The sequence below is a fragment of the Canis lupus genome, chromosome 32 (genome assembly GCF_048164855.1).
Source record: "Canis lupus baileyi chromosome 32, mCanLup2.hap1, whole genome shotgun sequence".
NCBI lineage: Eukaryota > Metazoa > Chordata > Mammalia > Carnivora > Canidae > Canis > Canis lupus.
In genome coordinates, this window is record NC_132869.1 from 34,160,739 (window position 1) to 34,188,576 (window position 27,838).

Here is a 27,838-nt window from a genome sequence, read left to right on the forward strand (position 1 = left end):
TTTTTAAAGCCTCTCTTCCTCCCACCTCTCTTTCCCCAGCTAATTCACCTGGAGATCAAACCTGCAATCCGGAACCAGATCATAAGGGAGCTACAGGTTCTACATGAGTGCAACTCCCCGTACATCGTGGGCTTCTATGGTGCATTCTACAGCGATGGCGAGATCAGTATCTGCATGGAGCACATGGTATGTGGCAACCTGTCAGCCTCTGCAGGAATGGCCTGGGAGTTGGATGATTCTGGTCTCATCTTTGGTTGGGGAAGCAACCAGCTGCCCACACTGTCCTCTCCCCAGCCCAGCTCCAGATCCACATCACTGTCTTGGGCCTCTGGGAAGACTGTCTATAGAACCTGGAATAACCAAAAGATAATAGGCCTCTTTCCTTGGTCCCCTCCTCTCTTCAAAGAGAGGTGGCAGCAACCATAGATCCCTGCAGGGTGTGCTGAGAGCCCATCTCTCAACTTTCTTGACCCCAAGGGTTTGATAAGAGTGAAATCTGGTTAATACAGTTTAAATCCATTTATTATGTGCACTGTTGTATGCTAGGTACCTGGTTCTGGAGATGATGGAGATGAGACATCCCTGTCCTCAGAGTCTATAATCTGATTTAGGGATAGTCTCTGCTTTGGGTGTGCAAAGATGTAATGCCACCTGATGCACATCAGAGAGGGCAAGTAAGGGGGCATTAATGGGCTAATTGTGTGGATGTGAGCCACCAGTCTTTGTACCACTAGCTGCCTGGAGCCCCTTCCTCCTCTTCCCAGTACCTGACAGTAATAGTAACCACGTCCACAACAATAATAATGCTTGCAGTACTAACACTGATTAATTTCTTGGGTGTATATCATATCATGTTCTGCCCAATGCAGATTAATATTCTATTGCATTTTCTCAACTACCTCATTGGATGGGTAGATAATCTGCATTTCACAAATGAGAAGGCCGAGGCTCAGAGAAATGACTTGCCCAAGGTCATGCAGCTACTAAGTGGAATTGGTAGGATTTACACGAAGACTGTCAGACCACAGTGCACGTCCTTTCTTGAATCCACTGGATAGTGACTGGGGCTCTGTTTCCATCCTTGGTGCAGAATTTCAGAGAGGCTGGCTTCGTGATCGTATTTTTTTTCCTGTCCCCATTAGGCAGCAGGGGACTTTTGAATCCGAGATGTTTATTCATATCTCCCTTCTCTACAAAAATCCAAGTAGACACTGTTTTGTTTGCCACTGTGTCTCCAAAGCCCAAAATAGCCCTGGCACACAGCAGGTGCTCAATAATGATTTGTTTACAGATTGTCTCTTTCTCATAAGTACCTGGGGCAAGTCTCTTTCTCTTTCTGATTCTGTTTCCTTGTTTGTAAGATGGCCATGACTAGACCTCCCTCATTGTAGATTAATCCTAGAGGATTAATGAAAATAACAGAGTAAGTCTCGGCGCACTGACTCCAGGCCTGTCTTCTGTGAATGGTAGTGCTTGCTTTGTTTCCACTAGAGTTGACAGCTCAGATACAAGGGCTGACATGACTGAGTTTGTGCCCTTACGGTGGCTGGGCTTTCTTCTTGGCCGGGTAGAGTGTCCTGCCTCAGCTCTACTTCCTTTCTGACCCTGGACCTGCCCTGATCTCTAGGGAGAGAGCCTCGGTGCCTGGTCTTAATGAACTCCGGGAGAACCTACCCCACGCAACCCCCCACATCAGGAGGTTTGTCCCTTGCTGGTGCCCCATGATTTTGAACTTCTCTCCATGTTAACATGGAAGTGAGGAAGTGCCGTACACACTGTTGCAGGCATCTGCTGGCTTGTGTGGTGTCAAATGGAATGTAGAATCTGAAATGTCTTCTGTGCTCCTGAAGGTTATTGAGAAAGCTCTTGTTCTTCTTGCTTAAATGGGAATGAAGCAGACTCTGGGAAGCACATGAACATTTCTGGTTTGGTCCTCACCCAGGCTCGGGGTGCTGATATGTTCCCCTTGGGTCTTCACCTCCCTTTGGTGGTGTGCAGTGCAGGGGGAGGGGGCTGCTTCTTACGCTTTGGGTTTCTTGGGCTCTTTGTACTATTGATGGTTGGTTTTTTAGCTCTAGCCCAGAGTTTTGGATGAAGATGAGTAACTGGTGGTAGAGGTCCTTGCAAAGTAGAAGGGAAAGAGGCTGGAGGTAATGATAAACCAGTGACAGGAAAGGCCAGAATAGTCTTTTTCCTCTTAGGTGTTGCAAATAATTGAAGGTGGGTGGTGGCATGGCTAGACATAATAGTAACTAGCTTTCCCATTTTCCACCTCTTGGTGAGTCATTTCCATGGTATAGAAGTTGACCACCCTCCCCAAGGTGGTGGATGGAGGGAGCAGGGCCTTGGGCTTTGTAACAAGTCTGAGTTACAGAACCAGTAAGTATCAGAACTCAGTTCTTTTTTTTTTTTTTTTTTTTTTTTTTTTTTTTTTTTTTTTTTTTTTTTAATTTTTTATTTATTTATGATAGGCACACAGTGAGAGAGAGAGAGAGGCAGAGACATAGGCAGAGGGAGAAGCAGGCTCCATGCACCGGAAGCCCGACGTGGGATTCGATCCCGGGTCTCCAGGATCGCGCCCTGGGCCAAAGGCAGGCGCCAAACCGCTGCGCCACCCAGGGATCCCCAGAACTCAGTTCTAACTAATGTCTCTAACCAGGTCTGCTTTCTTTAAATGTCATGCTCTCTTAGACTTTTCACATCCATGCAGAGATATGTTTGGACCAGATCTTCTCTAGGGGCCCCTCCCCCTGCTAAAACCCTGTGTCTTTGTGGTTTTTGGCACTTTTAACCAGTCAGGGTTTACATTAGTTAGCATGGGTTCACCTTCACAGACACTTATTTGTAGTGCTTGTTATGTGAAGGGTTCCACGTTAGCTGCTGGGGGATGGGGAGACACTGAGAGTGGCCTCTTTGTTCCTCAGAGGTGTTCACAGCTGGATGGCTGTGTCCTAGGGCCTTCTTAGATGAGGAGTGTCAGTTTGGTCAGAAGGGCTTTTGAGCATCACCTCTGTGTCATCCCCTGCCTGCTGGCTTCTGATCCATCAGAGACTCTTTCTGAATTACCTCCAAGTTCTTTGTCACTCAGCATTCTCCCCTTTGTGAGAGGAACCAGGATGCTATTTGTAGGATGTGCATGGTTGAACTCCAGGGTGCTTGCTTCAGAGGTTAGGGTTAGGCCCCAAACATTGATAGTCAGTGGTCTTTTCGTTTATTTAGAACTTGCTGGAAGCTATTTTGTTAGCCGTGTGTTGCCTCTTGCCATGTGGAGTTCAGTCTTTTTATTTGTCTTAAATGGACCTGAAGTGAGGCTTGCTCATTCTGGAATCCTTTATTTCCTTTGGATTCATAGAAACCATGTATAACCTTTGTGCCTCTTGCTCTGTCCTACCCACCCCACCTTTCCCTTCAGGAGGACGAGGTGACTCAGGACAGGACAAGGGTTGGTTTCCCATTCTCTCTGCCCATTTCTAGTATCTGCAGGTCAGTTTTCCTCCTGTGGATTTGGCTCTGTGGGCAGGGTAGGGTCCTCCCACTTTAGTCTCTGAAGGAGAAGAAACCTCTGGAGTTAGCCTGGGGATCCTGAGCCTAGAAAACTGGCTTTCAGAAGCTGGGAGGGTCAAAACCTATTGAGGACCAAGCACAGTGTCTGGTACCTGTTGGGTGATAGATATTGAGTGGCTGACTGAAGGAGGCCAAGATGCAGAGGGTGTGGTCAGGCCTGGGGCTCAGTAGGAGAGAGTTAGGCCTTGGAGTCAGCAATAGGATCTTGTGTTCCTAGGTATCCACAGGCCCTGAGAAGAGCTGGAATAGTCTGTTAGTACTAGTGGGAGGCTCAGAGCTACCAGAGGCAGGACCCTGTAGTGAAGCTGTTGTGGCCTAGAGTCCAAGTGGCTACGCTCCACAGTAGTTTTCTGCTGTAGCCCTAGACCCTCTCACCCCTTCTTGGTCTCTGAGTAGGCCTTTCCTGCAGGATTGCTCCTGTCCTGGCCTCCTCTGACAAGAAAACCCTCTGATTGCTGGTGGCCACTTCTCTTTTATGGAATTTCTGTTTTGTCTCAGCTTCCACATTTCAGAAGTGTTGTCATGTAGAGCTTTGTTCCTCAGCCACATCCCAACTTCATAGATTCTTTGGTTTTGCCTATGTCACAAGCTCTGTGTGTTCTTTGTCACTAACATTTCCCCCCAATACTTTACTAAGACAATTTCAAACACACAGCAAGGTGTGAAGGGATTGTGTAACATACCCTATAAACCTACCACCCAGATTCTGCAGTTATTGTTTTGCGATATGTGCTTTACCATGTATCACCCATTTATCCCTTGCTCACATCATTTCTTAGATGCATTTTAAAGGAATTTGTGTCACTGACATCCATTGGGCCCCATCTTCTAAAGGACTCAGCCAGGGGCTGACTTTTGCTAGAGATAAGCTGTGCTTGCTCTGCCCAGTCTGAATTTTTGAGACCCAAGGGGTAAACGGATGCCCCCTGATCAGAATAGGAATGCTCCTGCCTTGGGGGAAGTAGATTCCTGCTCAGGTGGTAGCTGAGCAACCAGAGAACTGAGGATTCAGAGTGGATGGTTCTCATGCAGGAGTAAAAGCTTTTGAGCTCTCTCTGTCTCTCTCTCTCTCTCTTTTTTTATAAGGTATTTGTCTCTTTTATAGAAAACCTTCACAAAAGCACCATTGACTTAATAATTGGCTTCTAAAAATAAGCACAATTTTAGCAGCTTTAGTCAAGAAAGGCAAGTCCTTGGCAACAGTGAAGTAGAATTAAAAGGTTGTAAGGTGAGTTGTAGGCAGCTCTGGGTAATTCTGACTGTGGTTCATGCTTCATAAATCTTGCTAATAATCCCATTGTTCACACTGTAACTCTGCTTATAGCTTGGAAGGAGGTGAAAGGAAAGAGAGCCAAGGTTTCTTCCCTTTTTTAATAGGAATATTTACCACAACCTCCAGGGAAAGAGTGAGCCAGACTGCATTCTGTCCTAAGCTGTGGAACCTGAGAACCAAGGGGTTAACATTTCAACCTCATTTTCACAGAGTTGCTTTGTTACCTAGTTTTAACTGCATAGTCCTCCCTGATAATTAGGCAAAGCAGATCAAACAAAGGATCTGAAACCACATCCAACTGGAAGCAAAAGAGAAATGGCTTGGAAACTTTCTGCACTGGAGTCCCTCTTCCCATTGGTAAAGGAAATTGAGAGGTGCTATCATGTTTCTGGAAGCCTGCTAACTTGGGTGTGGCTACCTGGACTCTGATGCCCTGATTTGGCCACCAGGGTCCTGCAGCATTGTGAAGGCCTCCAGGCTCACGGAGTGACTCAAACCTCAGCCTGGATCACAGCTTGGGTAGGGCTCCTCCAAGGACTCTGGGAAAATAAATGGGTCTATAGGGGATTTCTGTTTGGTTCTAGATGAATTATTCTACTCTCATGTCTGTGGGAATTCTGGCACATGGGAAATTTTAGATTGAATTTCAGAATCTTCCATCATGCACTGTGGATTCTGATTAGAAGACACACTATGTTCTGGGGTACTAGTGTACATTTGAGAATTCACACACAACCTGTACTACTTTGTTTTCCCTCAGCATCTGTGATCCAGAGTTGACTGTGACAGAAAGTGATTGGTTCAAGTGCTCCTTTTAATAAGCATAGGATTTTTAAGTGAATAATCTATTTTTAGCATTGTTTTAGGAGACATTTATTGAGGGATCTGTATCCTGAACGAATCTTATTTTCTCATCTCCTTTAGAAAGAAAGCAGTAGGGATCCCTGGGTGGCGCAGCGGTTTGGTGCCTGCCTTTGGCCCAGGGCGCGATCCTGGAGACCCGGGATCGAGTCCCACGTCGGGCTCTCGGTGCATGGGGCCTGCTTCTCCCTCTGCCTGTGTCTCTGCCTCTCTCTCTCTCTGTGACTATCATAAATAAATAAAAATTAAAAAAAAAAAAGAAAGAAAGAAAGAAAGCAGTATTATATATCTTAGAGTGCCTTTCACAGACTGGACACTTAGTAAGTACTATTAATTGATTTGTAGGTTTAATTCCCCACTCTCATAAAGGAGTTCAATAATTTAAAAAGGTAAAAATATTTATCATGTGGAAAACTTACAAACAATAGAAAAGCACAAAGAAACTACCATGCAACAGAAACCTCTCATCTTACAGCCTAGACTAGAAATAACTGTTGGTAACATTTTGGATGTTCTGGTTTTGTGTGTGAACACAAACATATTTTTATGTCTACCAAAGTGGGACTATGTTCTGTCATTTTGTTTATCATGCTGTGCCTTGTTCTGTGACCTTATGCTCCCTATGTCATTGAGGCTGGGTGGTTTTGGAGGCAGGGGGCTTACAGAGATGTCTCTCTGCTTGGCCACATCTTGCCACCTCAGACAGACAGTGTCCATGTCCCTCCTGCTGCCAGCTTTTCCCTTAGCCACTTTGTCCAGGAATCACTTCCTCCTCCTCTGAGTACCTGTAGTGATCTCTGTTCTCCTTATTCAGCTATTTCCTACCTTGTTTCAGAGGAGGATTTAAGGTGCCTGGCCTCACTGAATATTCTGTCTCCCTGAGCAGAGTGTTTTTGTTTTTGTTTTTTTAAGATTTTATTTATTTATTCATGAGAGACACAGAGAGGCAGACTCCCTGCAGGGAGCCCGATGTGGGACTTGATCTTAGGACCAAAGGCAGAGGCTCAACCACTGAGCCATCCAGGTGCCCTTTTTTCTGTATTTATAGTTTTTTCTATCCCTAGTTTCTCACACATTGTTATGCCTTTCATAGGGGTGATTAATAAATGATGGATAACATTGGTAAGTGCTCAGCATAGATGAGATAAGCAGTCTGATTCTCTCTCTCTCTCTCTTAAAATAAATAAGTAAATCTTTGAACAAAGAAACAGGGCACTTGAGTGGCATAGTCGGTTGAGCATCGACTCTTGATTTCAGCCCAGGTTGTGATCTGAGGGTCATGAGATGAAGCCCTGAGTCAGGATCTGCACTCAGCAGGGAGTCTGCTTAGGTTTCTCTCTCTATCTCCCTCTGCCTCTACCTCTTGTCCCACTTGCCCCCCTCACAAGTGTTTGCGTGCTCTCTCTCTTTCTCAAAATCAGTAAATCTAAAAATCAGTCTGAGTTTGCAGGAATTGTCTCTACTTCTGCGGGCGATTTTAAATTATGGCTGATAATTGGCAGCACTTGAAGCCATAGGGGTATGAACCTGGCCTGCTTCACTACATCAGGGTTCCCTGAGTGAAGCTTTTCTCCAAGATCTTAGGTTGCAGTGTAGAATCCATGAATGGGAAGGCCCTGGCATGTGAGCCCGAGAGACTGACTTCACACCCCATGTGTGTCATGTCTCTCATTCTCCCTTTCTACTGCCTCAGCCCAGGGTTGGCCTGTATCACCTCCTGCTGATCAGCTCCTTCACACTCTCCCTGCCCTTTCCTTCAGCTGCTGTGGTTTTCACTGAAAGCAGGCAGCCTGGATTCCTTGCCTTCTGTCTCCATCACAAAGGCAAGTCTTGATTCTTTGGTGGGGCACTGTGACTGGGCCGCAGGTGGTGGTTCTTGGCCTGACCCATCTCTGCATTTCTTCATGCACCCATGGTGAAGTAAAACACACGTCATCCCAGGAGGACTAAACAGTTTGATGCTTTTCTGCTTTTGATCTAATTGAAATACTTGTTCTTTCTTACTCTTTACCCCTGCCCTCCCGCCACCCCATGGTTCCCCCATTCCAGGTACAGAAATCATTCTTTGAATAAGACTGTAACTCAAATTCCATCTTTTTTTTTTTTTTTTAAGATTTTATTTATTGATGGGGGGAAGGGGCAAAGGAAGAGAATCTCAGGCAGACATCTTGTAAGTGTGGAGAGCAATGTGGGGCTTGATCTTATGACCTATGGGATCATGTGACCTGAGCCAAAAACAGGAATTGGACCCTTAACAGACTGAGCCACCCAGGTACCCCTCAAATGCCATTTTCTTCTCCTCCTCCTCCGTCTCCTCCTCCGTCTCCTCCTCCGTCTCCTTCTCCTCCTCCTTCTTCTTCTTCTAGATTTTATTTATTTATTCCAGAGAGGCAGAGACACACACAGGCAGAGGGAGAAGCAGGCTCCATGCAGGGAACCTGACGGGGGACTCGATCCTGGGTCTCCAGGATCATGCCCTGGGCTGAAGGCAGTGCTAAACCGCTGAGCCACCCAGGCTGCCCTCTTTTTTTTTTTTTCCTTAAAATTTTTAAAATTTAAATTCAATTTAATTAACATATAGCATATTACTAATTTCAGAGGTAAAGTTTAGATTCGTCAATTGCATATCACACCCAGTGCTCACTCCATCACTCAGGAACCCCATACTCACACCCCCAACCCCTCCAGCAGCCCTCTGTTTGTTCCCTGTAGTTAAGAGTCTCTCATGGTTTGTCTCCCTGTTTCGGTCTTGGTTTATTTTTCCTTCCCTTCTATGTTTATTTTTCCTTCCCTTCTATGTTTCTTAAATTTCACATGAATGAAATAATATTTTTGTTTTTCTCTGACTTATTTCACTTAGTATAATACCCTCTAGTTTTATCCACATCATTGCAAATGGCAAGATTTCATTATTTTTGATGGCTAAGTAATATTCCATTGTGTATATATAACATACACACCACATCTTCTTTATCCATTCATCTGTCAGTGGACATCTGGGCTCTTTCCATGTTTTGGCTATCGTGGACATTACTGCTATAAACATTGGGTGTAGGTGCCCCTTCCAATCACTTTGTTTGTGTCCTTTAGATAAATACCTTAGAGTACACTGACGGGTTCATAGGGTAACTCTATTTTTTTTTTTAACTTTTTGAGGAACCTCTGTACTGTTTTCCAGAGTGGCTACTCCAGTTTACATTCCCACCAGCAGTGTAAGGGGGTTCCCCTTTCTTCACATCCTCACCAACATCTGTTGTTTCCTGAATTGTTAATTTTAGCCAACAAATAGCATTTTCTAAAGTGAAGTCAGTATTACTTCTCTCTTCTGCGTGTGTAACAATTAAGAATTTATTCTGTTTTGTTATATTAGGAATTATATATTTACCCTACTTGTTTGTACTTTTTTTTTTTTTAGGGATTTTATTTATTTGAAAGAGAGTGAGAGCACAGGTTGGGGAGGGCAGAGGGAGAGGGAGAAACAGACTCTCTTTTGAGCAGGGAGTCCAACTCAAGGCCCAATCCCAGGACCCCAGGATCATGACCTGAGCCAAAGGCAGATGCTTATCCAATTGAGCCATCCAGGTGCCCCTGTACATTTATTGAGGATGGAAACTAGGTCTTTTTTTATATCTCTGTCCTCCATAGAAACTAACACAGTTCATGACACTTGGTAGGATTTGTGGAACAAATTATTGCTTTCTGTGACATTTTTCTTTTGATTTTACTATGATTTTTTTTTTTCGAATAATACCAAATACAAGTTGTGACTTATATGCTGGTGATAAAATGGCTAACATTTATCGAGCACTTAGTATGGGCTAGAGTTCTTCTGAGTGCTTTATATGTATTAGCTTATTTAATACTTATAATAGCCTATGATTATTATAGTAGCCTTAAAATATCACCATTTTACAAGTTGTAAGTAACATGGTCCCAGTTCCCTTGATAGTAAGCAGCAGAGTTGGTGCTATGCAAGTTTAGACAGTTTGCCTCTAGAACCTCTGGTCCTAACCATATACTGTTCTGTCAGTTCAGTGCAAACCTTTGCTTTTAACATTTTAAGTAATCTCTGCACCCAACGTGAGGCTCAAACACACAGCTCTGAGACCAAGAGTCACATTCCACCGGCTGAGCCAGCCAGAAGCCCCAACAGGCTTCTTTTGATCCCTGAATTGATAGTTCACTTAATGATTATCTGTACGATTTGAGTTTTTGGTTATTTGATCCCTTGCACAGTGTTTTGCATTTCTATCTTTTGAGGTCTGGAACAAATCAAAGGGTTCCCTTCCAGAGAGATTTGCCACATGGGGGATTCACTCCTCTGCTGAAGTTTAACACTTGAAAGAATAGTTTGAGATGCTGTCACTAAGTGGGATGGTATTATTTTTCTTAGGATGGGGGTTCCTTGGATCAAGTCCTGAAGAAAGCTGGAAGAATTCCTGAACAAATTCTAGGAAAAGTTAGCATCGCTGTGAGTATATTGTACAATTTTTCTTCCAAGTCTTCTCATTGAGAAGTTAATGAGTTGGCAGGATATGGACAAGGGAGGAAGATAGTAAGTCAATCAAGGGAAAGTTTGTAAGAAAAATAGGGTTTTCTCACTGGAATTTTCCCTGTCTATATTCTAGATATAATATTGTTTCTTTCTCTCTTGTCAGAACTAGGAAAGTGACTTTCTCTATATTAAAATCTGCATCTGCAGAAATAGGACAGGGTGTCCAAAGGAATTCCCATTTGTGGCATGAGAAAGCCTCTTTTTATATCACAGCTTTAGGAAAAAGCCCAAATTCAAGCACAGGGGTTTTTGAAGTTGTCTAAACTTGCAATAATCAATGCTGCTTAAAAATAACTATATGCCATGTGAAAAGATGGTTTCTTGATAATACAAGTTAAAAATAAGGGAAAAAGGCAAATTTGTGATGTTAGATGAAATATTTTCTAGATCATTTTAAAATACAGAGGCTGACTAACCACCACCACTTCAAGTTTCTCATTTTTTGACATTGTCTTTCCTCTAGGTAATAAAAGGTCTGACATACCTGAGAGAGAAGCACAAGATTATGCACAGAGGTGAGAAGTTTCTTGCTAGTTATATTGTGAATTGTAGCTGAAATCGAAAAATTGTTGTATCTTCTTTTGTGTTCTGTTTTGGTGTAAAAACCATTGAATAGTATTTTTAATTTTTATAACAAGTCTTTGACTAGTTAGTTGTTTAGCTTTGAAGTAAGCTTTATGTCCCACATGGGGCTTGAACTCATGATCCTGAGATGAAGAGTTGCATATTCTACTGACTGAACCAGCCAGGCTCTCCAAGTCTCTCACTATTTATTTAGTTTGATGGCTAGAGCAAGTCCCACTCTTGTTTTGGCCTGGCTTACACTTGTTATCTAAAGCTTTGACAGGCAGTCACCCAGTAAGCCCAAGTGGGAACTTAGTTACCTATCCACCAGTGTCACCATCTGCCTACTGGACTAGATAGTACATAGGCCCAAGGCCATGACTGACTGAATGTGAGTTTGAGTATAAAAGAAACTGATTTCTTTTAATAAAAGTACCTATACACTTACCATATGACCACTCTTAGATATTTACCCAAGATAAATGAAAAAATATGTCCATACAGACTCCTATACAGATATCTAAAGCATACATAGTAGAAAAAACCAAAGTGTTCTTCAACTGGCAAAGAGGTAAGCAAATTACGGTTTATCCATATAATAGAATATTATTCATCAACGAAAAGAAAAAGGCTACTGATGCTGAACCTCAAAAAACATTTATACTGGATGAGAACATCATGATACAAAACAGTACAAACTAGGGGTGCCTGGGTGGCTCAGTTGGTTAAGCATCTGACTTCAGCTCAGTTCATGATTCTCAGAGAATCTCAGGGTTGATTCTCTGGGATCAAGCCTCGCATTGAGCCTCCACATAGAGCTCTGTGCTCACAGCAAGGAGTCTGCTTGTCCCTCTGCCCCTCTCCCCACTCTTGCTCTCTCCCTTGTCTTGCTCTCAAATAAATAAAATCTTAAAAAGGTACAAACTGTTTCTATTTATATAAAATTATAGAGAAAGCAACAACAGATCCGTAGTGATAGAAAGTACATCAGTGGTTGCCTGAGGGTCTGAGGAGAAATTAACAGCAGCATGCAAGGGTACTTTGGGGGTGGTGGAAATGTTGTATCTTAATCGTGGTGGTAGATGCATGCATGAATTTATCAAACATCAAACCTTCTGCTAAAGTCTCTATATGTTATGGTATATAAATTACACCTCAGTAAAGTTTATTAGAAAAAAAAAAAAAAGGTAAGCCAGAAGACAGAAAAGAGGGAAACACAGTGCTGTGGACTATGTCTCTTCAGCTGTGGGGTGCTAATGGTGACAAGTGTAAGGAGGGAGAGCTGAGGAGGAGTGAGGAGGGCTGATGGAATCGGCTGGCCAGCTACTGTAGATTAGGTGATAAATTCTAAAATTGGAATTGGTTTTTCAAACACTATAAAATGTGCATAACATAAAATTTATCATTTTTAACCATTTTTTGGCATATGTTTCTGGCAGTAAATACATTCATGTTGTTATGCAACTACCACCGCTATCAGTGTTGCTGAGGTGTCAGTTTTGCTTTAATTGATCTGTAGATTGAAAGCCATCCTCTTGAACATCCCAGTAACCTTTATTGTAGAATTCATAAATTATATACAAAATGTATGTGGAAATGCAAAGGACCTAGAACTGCCAAAACGGCTTTGAAGAAGAAGAACAAAATTGGGGCACTTAGACTACCTGATTTCCAGATTTATTATAAAGCTGTGATAGTCAGTAGTGTTGTGTTGGTGTGAAGCTAAACATAACAGATCGAATAAAATGGAAGGATTCAGAAATAGACATGTATATATGTAGTCAGTTGAGTTTTGACAAAGACTCTGAGGTAGTTCGATAAAGGAACAATAATCTTGCCAGTAAATGTTGCTGGAACAGTTGTATATTCTTATGTACAAAAATGAACCCTCACACTTATCTCACATCATAAAGAAAAATGAACTCTCAGTGGATCATAGGTCTAACTGTATGAATTAAAACTATAAAACATCTGAAAGAAAACATAGACTATCTTAATGACCTCTGTTTTAGCAAAGTGTTTTTAAATGGGACACAAAAGGCATGGAGAAGTATAAAGGAAAAATCAATAAATTGAACTTTATCTAAATTAAAAACATTGCTTTTCAAAAGATACAGAAACAAAGAGGCAAGCCGCAGACTAAGAAAATATTGGCAAAACCTGTATCTGTCTAGTGGCATTGTCTAAATTATATAAAGACCTCTTAAAATTTAATAATAAAAAGATAAACAACCCAATTAGAGAAATGGGTAAAGCTTTGAACAGATGTCATACTAATGAAGATAACATGGATAGCATATAAGCACATGAAAAGATACTGAACAACATTTGTCATTATGGAGATGTAAATTTAGTTCGCAGTGAGATACCCCTTCACACCTACTGGAATGTCTAGAGACTACCCATGTGTTATTGAGGATACAGACCAACTGGAACTCTCAGACACTGTAGGCAGAAATGTGAAATGGTACAAGCATGCTGGAAAACAGCTCCTCTGTTTCTAAAATGTTAAGTATGTGCCTACTCTATGTTCAGTCATTTCACTCAGGATTTTCTTCAAAGAAATGAAAGCGTATGTCCATTCAGGCCCTGTACATGACTGGTCAGGGTAGTTTTATTTGTAATAACCCAAAACTAAAAATAACCCAAACATCTATCAGTAGTTGAATGGTTAAACAAATTGTGGTACATCCATACACTAGGATATTATTCAGCAATAAAAAGAATAAACCATTGATACATGAAAAATGTAACAGACAAAAAAAGAGCATATATCATGTGATTCCATTTATATAATTCTAGAAATTACAAACTGATCTGTAGTGATGAAATACAAACGAGTGGCTGCTTGGGGAATGAGGGAAGGAGGAGGGCAGGATTACAGAAGGGCACAAGGAGACTTTTGGGTATGATAATTTTGATTGTGGTGATGATAACATACATATGTTCATCAAATGATACACTTCAAGTATTTGGGGTTTATTATTTAAAAATCACATAACCAATAGGGGTGCCTCGGTCGGTAGCTCAGTTGGTTGAATGTCCGATTTTTGGTTTCAGCTCAGGTCATGATCTCTGGGTCATGAGTGGGATCAAGCCCCATCTCAAGCTCTGCACTCAGCAGGTAGTCTGCTTGAGGTTCCCTCTCTCTCCCTCTGCCCCTCGGGCTTGTTTTCTCTCTTTCTCTCCAATAAATAAATAAATCTTTAAAAAAAGAGAGAGAAAATGATATACTAATAAAACTGTAAAAAACAAAACAAACAAACAAACAAAAAAAACAAACCAAAAAGCAAACACCCTCCTCAAAAAGTGAAGTTGTCAAAAACAGTGATAAAGCAAGTTTCTTAAAAGCAACCAGGGAAAGGGACAAGCACTTTGAAAGAGAGTTTTGTAGTGTTTTTTAAAATTAAACCATACAACAAATCCCTTAGCCCCTTGTCTCTCTATTGACTTAAGAGAAATGAATACATTTGTCCACATAGAGACTTGTGCACAAATGTTCATAGCATCTTTATTCACAATAGCCCCAAACTAGGACCAACAAAATATTGGTCACTAGATTAGTGAATAAACAAATCTTGATAGATTTAAACAACAGAATGAAGCTCAACAATAAAAATGAGTGAACTATTGATACAATTTGGATGAATCTCAAAAACATGCAGAGTAAAAGAAACTCTACACAAAAGAACACATAGGGTAGGATTCCATGTATATGAATATCTAGGACAGATGTAATTAATCCACAGTAACATAGTAATAAAGTAGATTAGTGGTTGCCTGAGGGTGTCAGGGGGCTGGAGTGGGGATCTCCCTCAAAGGGATATGAGGGAACTTTCTGGAGTAATCAAAATATTAAATCCTGATTTTGGTGGTGGGTTTACCATTGTATGCTTTATTCAAAAACGCATCAAACTACACACTTAAAATGCAAAATCGTAGAAAGCTTTCTACTTTATAACTACACTAGCTACTATTTTGTCCTTTTTCTAGTGACAAGAAAAGTGTCAATAAGGAGGTACGGTATGACTGGTGTGGGGGAGCAGTTTTCTAGTAGTATATAGACCTTGATTTTTTTTTTTTTTTTTTAAAGACCTCTGAGTTCCTGGATAGAATATTTTATTGTACTTATTTCTAGGAAATAGGAATAGCTGAAAGAGGGGGGAGAGATGAACATTTCTTGAGCAAGGGGCTACGTTCGAGGGCTGCAAAGGACATAATTCTCACTCAGCAGAATCCATGAGGGACCGACCAGTCAGTGTTGTAGAAGGATTTGGTGGAGGAAAGCCAGTGTATCATCTATAAAATAGAATCCTCTTGCCTACTTCAAGGTTGCTGTGAGGATTGAGGACATTACATAAGGAAAGCAATTAGCAAAATGGTTTGCGTAAAGAGGGGCCTAACAAAGGTGAATTGCCTTCCTTCTGCCTTTATGTACGAAGAAATTGAGACCCAGTGAGGATGAATTTCTTTTATCAGCTGTACCTTTGTGTGCTGCTCCCTTTTGCTCTTATTACTGCCTTTCCTGGGAATGTTTACTTCCCAACCCTACCGCGTCCCTCATACTCCTACCTTTTCTAGGCTAAGTCTGCTCATCTTTTTAAGGTATAGCCCCAAGGCTTGGGAATCTGCCAGTTAAAGTTCAAATCTTAACTCTCTTACATACAGGGAATATAAACTCTTGAGTTATTTATTCATCCGTTAAATGAGGAGAGTTCATGCCAAAGGGCAGCAATTGCAAATTATATGCATATTTGGTATATTTGTGAGGATTTAAAGGGCTGCTTCCCATAAATCATTAATAAATAATGTTACTGTTTGGCTTAGTTATGTTGTTACTATAGTAATAATGTTACTGTTTAGTTCAGACGTCTCTTCCAAGAAGTGTTCCCATGAACCAGTCCCCTCCCAGAGCAAATTAAGTGCTTTGCGTCTGTATTCCTTTGGCACAGTGTCCATCCCTTTCTTACTGTAATAAATAATGAGTATTTATTGAGGGCCTGTTATGTACCAAGTACTGTATTATGTGCTTTAGCTACTTTTCTCATTTATTGGTCACAGCAACCTTGTGATAGGTTTGTTTTGCCTATTTTACAGATATCGAAACCCTAGCTGAGAGTTTGTTTTTCTTTCACCAGTTTGTGAGTTTCTTCAAGTCAGGGGACACATCACATTCATCTCTGTATCCCGACTCTAGTATAACAGAGAATAGCTTGCCCCTCAAAGAGTTGTTAAATGGGTGGATGTGTGATTAACAGGTGTCAGAACACACAGGAATCAACAGTGTCTCCTGCCTCTAACACAGTCATTGATCTAGGCCTGAGTTTTTCTCTCCCCACTGTACCGTGCTCTGGGTTTTTGATGGAGAGCTCTAACTTTATTTCTGTTCCAAAGAGAGGAAACTTGCAGCTCATTCCTGGAATAACCAACTTGCTTTTTCCTTCTGCCTGATGCTGCCCCCACTTTCTCAGGAATTTCTTTTCTGGCTCTGCAGTTACTGCTCTTTGGCAAGAAGAGCTGCTTTGTGAGCCAGATGGGTCTCTGGACAGTTATCTTTGGTGGAGAGTTCATTCTTTGCCCAGCCAAGAAGGGGAAGTCACTAGGACTTCTCCTCCAATGAGCAGTGTCTGCAGCAGGCAGCTTGGCCTAACTGCTCCACTTTTCAGACTCCTGCTGTCATGCATCTTCTCCAGAAGCCCTGAAAGAATTCACTGTGAGGCCTGGGCTGTGGAATGGTATTCTTGCACAACGCGATTCCTGAGCAAGAAGAACAATGAGTGGATGATTCCCAGAAACCTGGGTTAGGGTGATGATGGGATAGTGAGACTCCTTGCTGCCAGTAAGTTTTTCCTCTGGTCTAAATATATTCTTTCCTGATGAAATTTAAACTCTGTTTCTTCTCATTATGTCCTTGAGGTGAAATGGGGAAACCTGCGGGGGCTTTTTCTTGGCTGTACATTTTTCTTTTCTTTATTCCTACTTGCTGATAATTTTCTGGTTGAAAGCTTAGTGGTTATTTCAATGAGTTTTCACTGTGGAATGAATAAATCAGCCCAACCCTTAGTAGTTTAAAAACAGCAGTGTCGTGGGGTACCTGGGGGCTCAATCTGTTGAGCATCCAACTCTTGGTTTCAGTTCAGGTTATGATTTCATGGGTTGTAGGTTCAAGCCCCACATCAGGCCCCTGTGCTCAGAGTGGAATCCGCTTGAGATTCTCTCTCTCTCTGCCCCTCCACCTGCTCTCTCTCTCTCAAGTAAATATCTTATTAAGTAAAAATTAGAGAAAAAACCCCCGACAATAAACCAGCAGTGATTTACTCTCTGTAATTTTGTGGGCTGGTTGGACCTCTTTCCTCATGTTTTCACTCATCCTCTGAGACACAAACTCCCTGGCTTCTTCCCATGATGGTCTTGGGGTTTCAGTCATAAGAGAGGAGTAACCCTACTACTAAAGCACCATTTAAACCTCTGTTTCCATCAGGTTAATGTCCTGTTGGCTTTAAAAAAAAAAAAGTCATGTGATCCAGTCAGGACTAAAAATGTAGCGGGATAGGTTCTGTCTCTTTGGGAGCAGCTAGAAAATATTTCAGCCAGTTTTTGCACTCTGTCCTGGTGACAAAAGTTCAGGGTTTGAATTCTGACTGTGCTACTGAATGTGTAACCTTGGGCAAGTTATTTAACTTCTCCAAGCCTCAGGAGGAATAGTCTACCTCCAGGGCTGTGAGGATTGAGACAATGCCTACAAGCGCTTAAAATAGTGCTTGACCAACATCATGGACAATCTGTGTTACTGTTGCTTAACAGATCAATCAGTAGGTTTTTGTGATTGCCAGATGCTGGTTTAAGTATCTCAAAATGCCTAAGTGTTTTGAGATCCTGGAAAAGTTGAGAGAATTTTTTTAAAAGCTAGACTCCCACACTTGAGTAGGGCAGGAACCAGGGCCCCTCTGGTTGGGAGGTTGGGTTGTGTAAGCAGAAGAGCAGTTGTCCTCGTTCCTCAGCTAGCTACCCCTGGGGTGCTGCTGCTGGGGCAGTGAGGCCTTCTTAGCCTCATGGTGGGTGTGGGAATAATGTTGGTGATATAACACTAGGCACACCTGAACTCACAAATGACTTTCTGTAAGAGGAAGAGCCATAATGGTAGTTGGGGGGAGACCATTTCCAGGTGCCATTTAAGTACTGTTTTTTCCACCTACGTAATAGTCTCTTGAAAGTTTTCACTTATTTTTAGTCGACCAGGTAAGTTGAAGGACCGTTGGCCCTAGTGAGATACCCTGCTTTGGGCATACATATGGCTAGCTTTCATATATCTCTGATGTGTCTGTCCATGCTGGGTGCGAACCAGGTTCTCAGCCTCATTCCTGAAGGGATCTGTCTTTGCGGCTGTAGAGCAGGACTTTATGGGCCTGACTAGTACGGCTCATATTCCCACTGTCTGAGGTGATGGCCTGCTGTTCTGGACTTTGTTTGCAGGGAACCCATCTGCTGTGATCCTGTAGCGGGGAACAAGGGTGCAAGAGCACCTGGCTCCGGGGGTACCACATATATTAGGTTTGACCACTGGCCATGGACAATCCAAAGGCAGAGAGAAGACTGGTGGTGAAACAAGAAAGGAATTTGTTTCAGTGAAGCCAACACTGAGAAGGTAGCAGACTAGTGTCCCCAGAGGGCTGAAAACACTTGGAGATTTTGTTTTTTTTTTTTTTTCACTTGGAGGTTTTTAAGGAAAATGTGGGTCGATGGGGTACGTGCACGTGAACAGTCAAGGTCAGGTGGATCATTGTTTTGGGGGCCATCATGTGGGGGTCTTGTGGGGGTCTTGCTGGCCTCAGGGCAGTCCCTGTTGCCCGAAGGGATAGTTCCCATCACAGGATGCTTTGCCTTCCAGGTCTTTTGCCTGAGTTGGAAGATAAGCTGGAAAGAAGAACTTAATCAATTGGAAAGAACAGATGGAGGTCAAGGAGTAGTTGAAGTCCTCTGCGAGTCTGTCCTGCTTTTGTGTAGACATTATATTCTATTCCCCGAGTGTTCAAAGGGCAAAGCAGACTGTGTGGCTTAGCCTGGTGTATGTAGTTTGTGGGCCGCTGATCAGAGAGTCGGTATTAGTTTTGTCTGGAATCTCTGGGTAACGTTTTTTGGTATAATCATGGGTATGTACGTGCACATGTTCCTCCATGTTGATTTGCCCTTCTCCTCACTGTTGGCTTCCATGATGCAAAGAAAGTAGTATTTGTATAATATTCATAGAATACCTCTAAGTACAAGGTACTAAGTGAATCACTCCAGAGAGCATAAAGATGGCTCAGAAATGCATTGTGTCCTCCAGGAACTTGGAGTCTAACAGGGGAAAAACGTCTTGAAATACAGGGTGGTGGAACACAGCCAGTGTTATTTTTTATGCATGAATCGCTGCTATCCTGTCAACTTTCAAATAGAATTTGATGTGATATAATTAGGATTCTTTGGTTGTGTCAGAAATCCAATGCAAGATTACTTAATCAAAAGAATGGATTAGTGTGGGTCACCTGTTAGAAGGCAGGGATGAATATAGGGTTGAAAAGACAGCCTCAGGACCCTGTTACCTCTCAGCATTACTCGTGGTGTGGGCCTCCTTTACAGTCTGAGGCTTTTCATTGGGGGCAGCAGGGACCTCAGTCCTTAGTGTTCTGTTCCAGAGAAAGAGCTCTGCCCACTGTCCTGTAGGCCTGAATCACTGATTGGCTGTGCTGCTAGTGCCTGCCCGCTTTTGGGCCAGTCACTTGTTCCAGGGACTAGCGTGGTCTGGTTGTCCACCTGGGATTATAACCTACTCTGTGGCAGGATAGATGGGGCTTGTTGGTTGACACCCTAGCAGAAACACTTGTTGGGAGGAGCCTACCCCAAATGAAAAGAGGGGCTTTATTACCAGAAGGTGGAAAGGAGGAACAGAGGCTGAAAGCTAGCAAATTAGGAAGAAAAATTATATTTTGCTACTAATATGATCAAGCACTGGGTCAGGAAGACAAAAAGCTGTTAACAGATCGAAACAATAATTAAACATTTAAGCAGGGGTGGGCAGACTGGCGGCCCACAGGCCACATAGGTCTACTGTCTATTTTTGTAGGGCCTGCAAGCCAAGAATTGTTTTTTAGAATTTTGTGATATATGATAATTGTTTTAAATTCAAACTTCAGTGTCCATAATGAAGTTTTGTTGGAACATAGCATGCATATTTGTTTTTCATGACTGTTTTTGTGCTATAATGGCAAAGGTAAGTGGTTGCGTGTGAAAGAGACCATATGACCCTCAAAACCTAAAAATATTTGCTCTGTGGTCCTTTACAGAGAAAGCTTCCTGATTACTGGGTTTTAAGGAGAAGAAGAATTTCCCCCAACTAAGGAAACCTTAGAATTTAAGTGCAAGAGGAAGCCCTGGGGTTTTCAGCTTTGAGTTCTTGGTGAAAACCTGATGGATGGCGTAGGTAGGAGAGAGGGTTTTTCACTGATCCTGAAGCTCTGATGGGAATTAACCACAAAGGTTTCAAAGTGGTCCTTGCACTCCCTGTGGCAGGAGCTCCTAGGTCTGGTGTCTCTAAAGCAGACTCAGGTGGTTAGGCTCTGAGTTCCAGGGTGGGAGGTGGGGGTCCTAAGGATGCAGCTCTGCTTCACGCCACTTACAGTGGTGATTTGCATTGCCAGCCTGTCATTCTTCTTAGCCCATTCTGCTAATCAAGGTCTTACTTTGATCAAGACTCTGAAGAAACATTATGTAAGTTAAATTGGTAGAGCGTTTATACAGCTTAGCCCATAAATTGTTTCTGCCGTGGAATTGCTGGCTGATGATCAATAAATGCCAAGAATAGTTTTAAGCTATGCCTCAGCTCATTTTTCTTTTCCTTCTGTCAGCTGGGGTAGTGTGTAGCCTGCCTGATGCTTACGTGCCGTGTTGGATTAGTAGCCTGGGCCCACAGTGCCCTGGCACCACCAGCCTAGACTTCTGAGGGGATGCCCGGCCATGGCTCTCTTCAGAGCTCGAGTAGGTTGTGCAGGGCCGTCCTGCTAGGTGGGCACCCTGGGGAAGCTTCTTATTGCCCAGGGAGCTGTTGGGCCAGAATAATTGTTGAGGCTTCTGCTGAGACTCTGATTGTTTTTGGATCATGGCCCCGGGGACAGTTGGGGGTGTCTGGAGCACGTTGTGGGTGTGCTAGCAACAGCCTCTGAAGGAAACGTGCCCTCCGCCAGGGTCGCGGTTAGAACCCTGACATCTTCGTCTTGCTGTGGGCACCGACAGGCAAGATTGGAAGTGGCCCAAGTGTGTTTTTGTTTTGTTGTTTTACAAGCCGCGTGTAGCAGGCTCACATGTGATAAGTTTCTGAGTGGCTTCTTCTGTGGCCTTTGCCAGGCCCTGTCCTACCAGCCTGGCCTTTTCTGGTGTCCTGCCAGGCTTCCCTGAGCAGAAAGTCACAGTGGCCCCTGAGGCTGCACATGGGCCTCTGTCCTGACCACGGTCCTGCCTGGGTGGAAGGGGGTGTCCTTGTGCCACCATCTGTAGGCTGCCCAGAGCGTCCAGGGGGTGGCTGGGCTGCACTCCTGCTTCCTCTACATGCTAGTCTTATTCACCGGTCATGTGGTGACAGCCTTGGGGGCAGGGGCAGTGAATTTACAGGAAAACTGATTCCTTTGAACCCTGTCTAGACTGCTCCACCTTACAGATGGAGAGAAACAGAGAGTGGCTGGCTAATCAGTAGCTAGAATCCAGTGTGCTGGTCTCTTGGTGAGAAATGTGAGTCACGTTCTCTCTAGAATTACCTCAGCTGCTAGACCCACAGAGATGGATCAGGGCTCCAGATGAGTGTCTCTTCGCTCTTTAAGCGAGGCAGATGGGCCTTTGGAGGAGGGAGAGTGCTTCCTCAGTCCCTTTAGGGAAGCACTGTGGAGGGGGTGTAACTGGCCCTGAGCTGGAATCCCAGGTAGAGGGGAGCACATGAATCGTGGCAACAGAGGCAGAGAACGCAGATCAGTCCTCACAGGGAACAGCAAGCTGTTTGGGTTGTCTAGGTTCCTGATGGTGTGTGGTGGGAGTCGATAACGAACGCTTAAGGGACTCGAGGGGGTCTTCACTGCTCTGCTCATGGGCTGGATATCATCATAGGCAGAGGGGAACAGAGGAGGGCTCCTACGCAGGGAAGTAAGGTGAGTGATTCTTGGAAGAAGAGGGCCCCGGCTGCTGTGGCTAAGAGGAGCTCGAGGGGGAGAGAGGACAGTTAGGAGGCTGTTGTCATGGTCCAGTAAGAGATGATGTGGGTGGGTCTGAGTCAGGATAGTGGCTTGGTGGGCAGCTGGGGGGAGCGGTTGTTGGGGAGCAGGTGAAGAGAGGTGGTCAGGGTTTATTCTGGAAGCCTGAGGAGAGCAAAGGGCAGGTGCCTGTGCATTCAGATAGGGAGGAGAAGGCAGTTAGAAGACTTGCTCCCTGGCCCTTCTCAAGGCAGCTGTGGTGCAAAGGAGTGTGAGGCCCAAGCTTGTGTCTCGAGGCTCTAGCTGGTCCCTTGACGAAAGGCCTGGTGGCCCAGGCTGAGAGTAATCCTGGGAGATCTGTGTCCTGTTCTCTCTCACATCACAAAGCCTCACTTCTAAGGGAAACCTTGAGGCTGTGATGTCCACCCAGAGCTCTTGTTCGGTGAGAGGGAGGAGTGTGTCTCCCAAAGAAGAGTGTGTAGTTGGGGAGGGCTCTGCTCAGGAGGCTCCACAAGGACTGTCTCATCCATCTGGCTCACGTTTGTCTGTAAATTGGCACACACACTCTGCTAAGTGCCTTTTTTAGGGGTCTGTCCCAACCTAAGCCAGAAATGACGATGAGTGGCCTCTTGACATCCTGGAATTTCCAGGCTTCTCTGGTGCATGATGTGAACTTGTGACCCAGGTACATATGGTCATGCCTTACTTTGATGGAGCTTGGGCCGTCATAAATACAGTGATGCTACTAGAAATTCCCTCTCCTTGGCATTTAAAAATGAGATCTCCAGCTTTCTCTATCTTTCCTTTTTCCAATCTTTTACGCCCATCTTCTGCTGCTGGGGAAAATTACCCTTCAGCAGGTCAAACACATTTTTTTAAGCTAATTCCCCTCTCTTGAATTGTGGATGAGAAGTATCCACATTAGCCAGCATTGTTTTCCTGCCTTCAGGTGGGTGATTGGCTTCGTGATAGATGTGCTGTCCTCTGAATTAGCCCACAGCCAGCAAAGGGAAATGTGTGCTTGTGGCCGGTTTCTTTAGTGGAAAAGCTTTTCTGTGTGATCTTTGGCAAGGGACATCTGTCTCCTTAAGCCTTTATTTCTGTCTGTGTCTGTAAAATGGGGCTGCTCTGCCAAATATTATTAGGGAGTCATTGAAGATGAGAGACCAGGAATCCGGGACCCATAAGCTTTTCCTGTGATTGCCCCTTCTTTTCCTTTCACTGTCTCCACTACCACCATCCCTGCCCCCGCCTCTCTTTTTTGAGTGTAACCCATGATGTACTTTTTGTTGTGGCTTTTGTTGCATCCTCCTTTAAAAATTGACCATTTCTTGCAATGGCATATACTCATGGAAACCAAAATCTGAAAAAGAAAAATGGATTCTGAGCGCTGGCAATACTGTCTCGTTTAATTGCTGACATTTCATGTGCCTTATGGGTCAGGAGATTAACACCAAATTTGCAGAACGGGGCACACAGAGGTAGAAAATGAAAGCATTTCAAAACTGATGAGTCTTGGGAGGGAAGAAAAAAAATTAAATGGCACTCAGTGGCCTAGGTTGTAAGAAGTGCAGAGGTGAAAGTACCTGCTTGTTAGGACCAGGCTCCAGAAGTTCCGTGGTTGAACTCGGTTGTTAAAGTGGGAGGAGGTGGGAAGCAGCCTCTGGTTCCCTGTCTGCAAGTTTCTGAAGGTGGAACAGGGCGCCTATGCTGAGAAGGAAGCTCTCATCTCCCGGAGCAGAGAAGTCTTTTCTCTCATGAGTCTTAAATGATTTATCTGTCCTGTTCCCAGAAAAAGCCTGTTACATCTATAATGTGAGTGACCTTCTTCCCCTACCACAACTTAAAAAAAAAAATTGAGATATGATTGACATAACATTGTGTTGGTTTCGGGTATAAGGCATGCTGGTTTGATGGATGGATCACCACAGTAAGTATAGTTAATACCAGCATGCGATTGCATTTTTTTTTCTTATGATGAAAACTGTTAAGAACTTGCAGGAGCTTCTGGCTGCCTCAGTCAGTAGACAATGTGAGCCTTGATCTTGGGGTTGTGAGTTCAAGCCCCATGTTGGATGGAGGGATTTCTTAAAAAAAAAAAAAAAAAAAAGGCTTCCCCGGGTGGCTCAGGGGTTTAGCGCCACCTTCAGCCCAGGGCCTGATTCTGGAGGCCCGGGATTGAGTCCCACGTTGGGCTCCCTGTGAGGAGCCTGCTTCGCCCTCTGCCTGTGTCTCTCATGAATAAATAAATAAAATCTTAAAAAAAAAAAAAAAAAAAAAAAAAAAAGTACTCTCTTAGCAACTTACAAATGAACAATCCAGTATTGTTAACTATAGTCACTGTGTTGTTCGTTGCACCCCAGGAATATTTGTCTTACAACTGGAAGTTTGTACCATCTGACCACTGTCACCCGCAACTAAATAATGGCTTTTCTGAAACTTTGGAGTACAGCTCACCGTTTGCTCGGTCATCTAGAGCCCAGTTACCTCGGCTCTGGATAATCAAGAGTCTGAGTGCTACTGTAGCCTCTGCCATTAGCTCCCTGTGTAATCTTGACAGCCCTCTCCCTGACTCTGGGCCTCACTGTTTCTCATCTGTACACCAAGGGGTAGGGGGCTTGCTTCTCACCATTGTTGCGAGGATTAAAGAAGACTGTATTTAAAAGGCCTGGCATAGGAGGTCTTCGATGAACCAGAGCTGTTGTGGCGTCTTCCCAGGCCGGCTGGGCTTGCCTGTGCCATCCCCCCACCCCACCCCCTGGCAGCTGCATCCGTTCTCCTTCCCTGGGAGAAGGCATCGAGAGGAGAAAGCGGTGCTCTTGAGGAGGCTGGATGGGAGAGGAGGTTACAGTTCAGGGCTAATTGAAGGGTTTGGGATTTTCTCTGAATGTTAATTAGGTTGCTATTTAATTAGCTCCCTGAGGTCATGGGTAAGGTAACTGGAGGTGGCTCTGTGGAGAACATTATTTGACATACCAGGGTTGGCCACTTTTCCCTTCTGTTTCTTCACTTTTAGAGAAGGGTTATTAGGGACCTTCCAGGGTTGCTAAAAAGGGATCATTTGAGGCCTAAAGTCATCATTTAAAAATCTCATTTGCCTTCATTTCTGTAACCTTTAACTCACTTATCCAAAGTCATCTCACTTTTGGATTTAGCCTTTGTCACAGATGAGCCGGGGTCTGGCTTCCAGGCATCACTCAACTTGCTTCTTTCTCTGGGGCCCTCATTTCTTTTTTCTTCCTCCTATTTCTCTTGCGTTCCCCATCCCCTCTGCGGCTCCCCTGCCCTCTCTTTCTTCATGCCCTCTCTTCCATCGTGTGCACCCCCACCTCCATAGCAAATGCAACTTCCTATAATATTCTTCTCTGCCAAATGAAACGAGGTTACTCGATCATACCCTTTGGGGGGCTGACACTCGCTGCATCTGCCTGATGGGAGCTGCCCACTAGTCAGGCTGGCGTTGAGCCTGGCCGGGTGGAAGAATTCAGAGTATCAGTCCACAGTGCCCTCAGGCCCTCTCCCTTCGCCCTCACCATCGTACACATGTGTACGACGTTCTTGTTACTTTTCGTGTCCCGTCTCTCCTTGTGGATGGCCTTGAAGAACCGTGTCCTTTTATTCATAGCTCAGTTGTGTTTATAAAATAAGCACATGACCCACTGAATTATTTAATCCAAACCCTTTGTTTTACAGGGGTAGAAAATGCTCAGAAATTAAGTAAAAATTACGTGCTCTTGGGGGAAGGATCAGAAGGCTTTGCACAGTGGTTCTTTTCTGGGGCAGAAAATAGGAAAGAAGAAAATACTTTGTCCACTTTTTTCATAAAACCTCCTTGTTTGTTTCTGAGGAAGGAGGACTTACTCGTCCTCATTGTTGCAGGGCCTGAGCAGGATTGGGGCAACAAACCATGGCTCCTCAGAGGTTTCCCGGGGAAGCTTGTCAGCCTGGGGGCCTCATGGATTCTGGGCGCTCCCTTCAGAATGCAGCCCAGCCCGCCAGGTCCTGTGGCTCCTCTCAGTCTCGACCTCTTGATATTGGAGGGTGAGAAAGGGAACCCACGGCCTGGGGAAGGCTTTGGGAAGTAGAGGGGTCCTGGGCCTGTGATGTGAACAGTGGTTTGGGTTGCTGCTAGGACATTGTGGGAGGAAGCCCGATGAAACCTTGGAGGGCTCCAGGAACAGGGCAGGCTCCCAAATGAGGAAGGGGACCCTTGAATACTTGGACTTGGACCTGGAGGTGAGGGTGGGCTGGAAGGGTGCGTGTTTCACATGTGGGGGAGGGGGGAGGCATGGTTAGAGGGGCAGGCCTGAGCTGGGGCCCCACACAGCAGGAAGCTGGAGAGGGAGGGAGGGCTTTGGGCTCTGTGGCTAATGTGGAAAGGCAGGCCGAGAGGTGGGGACTTTCCCACTGCAGGAGCACCGATTTCTGTGCAGGACTGAGTGAGGAGGAGGATGTGGGGACAGGATGGAGGAACAAGGGCAGTGATGGTGGAGAGCAAAGGTGGGACGCTGCCAGTTGGAGGAAGCAGTCTCTCTGGACTTGTAGGACATGGACCTTTTATGCCCCCAGAGAAGAGCCTGATTTGGCTGGGGCTGCCAGAAGGAAGCGTGTCCCAGCCTCGTGGCTCAGCCACATGCTCTGTAGTTGAGGGCTTTGGAGGCCCAGGTCTGCAGGCAGCCTCTTGTCCGCCCTCCAGGTCACCAGGAGGGAGCATCCAGGTCACCAGGAGGGAGTGTGTGCAGTGGGAGTGGCTCCCAGGGTGTGGTCCAGGCAGGGAAATCTCAGGGTTTCCCTCTGCTCCTCTGACCCCATCCCCCATGGTTTCTGCAGCCTCCCAGGCAGTGTTGTTCCCTGGCAGTGGGGGAAGCGGGAACTGACAGTCAGCGATGGAGGAGAGTGGTGTTACATAAGTTTGGAGAAAAGGAGGCTTGCTTGCCATGTGAATAGAAATCAGATCCACGCAGTGACAGAGGCTGTGTAGCCACTCCTGAGCAGCAGCTGCAGCCTGGAGAGAAGCATCTGAACCAGCAGAAGAAGGAAAACCTGGGTGGGGGTGGGGGTGGAAGGGTGGGGGAGGCTCTCTGGGGGGGGAGGGAGGAAGCAGGTGTCTGGTGTGTGAACTGCTCCTCATGGAGGGTGGCCTGTGAAAGAATCCTTTTGTCTCTGTAACATTGTGTGCCATGTAAATGCCGACCCCGCATTAGGTTGGTCTTGGTCACCATTGGGTAAGGTCACAGGAGCTGTGATTGTTACCATCGCCTCACCCGCAGGCAGGCTGGTGCTGGAGAAGCAGAGGGCCTGGCTCAAGGCTGCCGGTGGAGCAGATGGCAGGGCGGGATTTGAATACAGGTGTCTTTAGCCAGGGCTGTTCTTTTGCTCGAAAACAGAGCCTAACCTGCCTTGGGCTCCTTTGGGAGGTGAGGAGGCACAGGGGTGAAGGGCCGTCCAGGTTGGAGTGCCTCCTGTGTGCTCTCCCTGCGGCGCCTCCTGTGAGCACCATCTCCCTGCCACTTGGCGTCACCTGCCACACACTGGACACTCTCCTCTGGGGTGAGGCGTGTGTCCTCCGTTGGAGAAGCGCCACGGTACTGTGCGGGTGAAGACCGTGGCTCCTCAGCTGGAAGTGTGTGTTGGGGCCTGCCCTCATTCTAGGTGTGGAGAAGAAACAGAAGACAGGTTCAGTCCCTGACATCCCGAAGGGATTCTGCGGGAGGCTGCATGACTCTATCTAGGTCGTTGCTAAGGGTCCTCCTCCCTGCTCAGAGGCACCCTCCCCCTCATGGTGTGTGGTCTTACCTGGTTTTCATG

General features: G+C 44.8%; 1 protein-coding gene across 1 annotated transcript in view; it reads left to right on the plus strand.

Moving 5' to 3' along the window:
* Positions 1 to 27,838, plus strand: part of MAP2K1 (mitogen-activated protein kinase kinase 1) — a 77,331-nt gene that overhangs the window by 38,440 nt on the left and 11,053 nt on the right. The window contains exons 3-5 of the mRNA XM_072809241.1: positions 40 to 186; positions 10,092 to 10,169; positions 10,717 to 10,768. Of these exons, the coding sequence (XP_072665342.1) occupies positions 40 to 186; positions 10,092 to 10,169; positions 10,717 to 10,768 (277 nt within the window). The remainder of the gene's footprint in view (positions 1 to 39; positions 187 to 10,091; positions 10,170 to 10,716; positions 10,769 to 27,838) is intronic.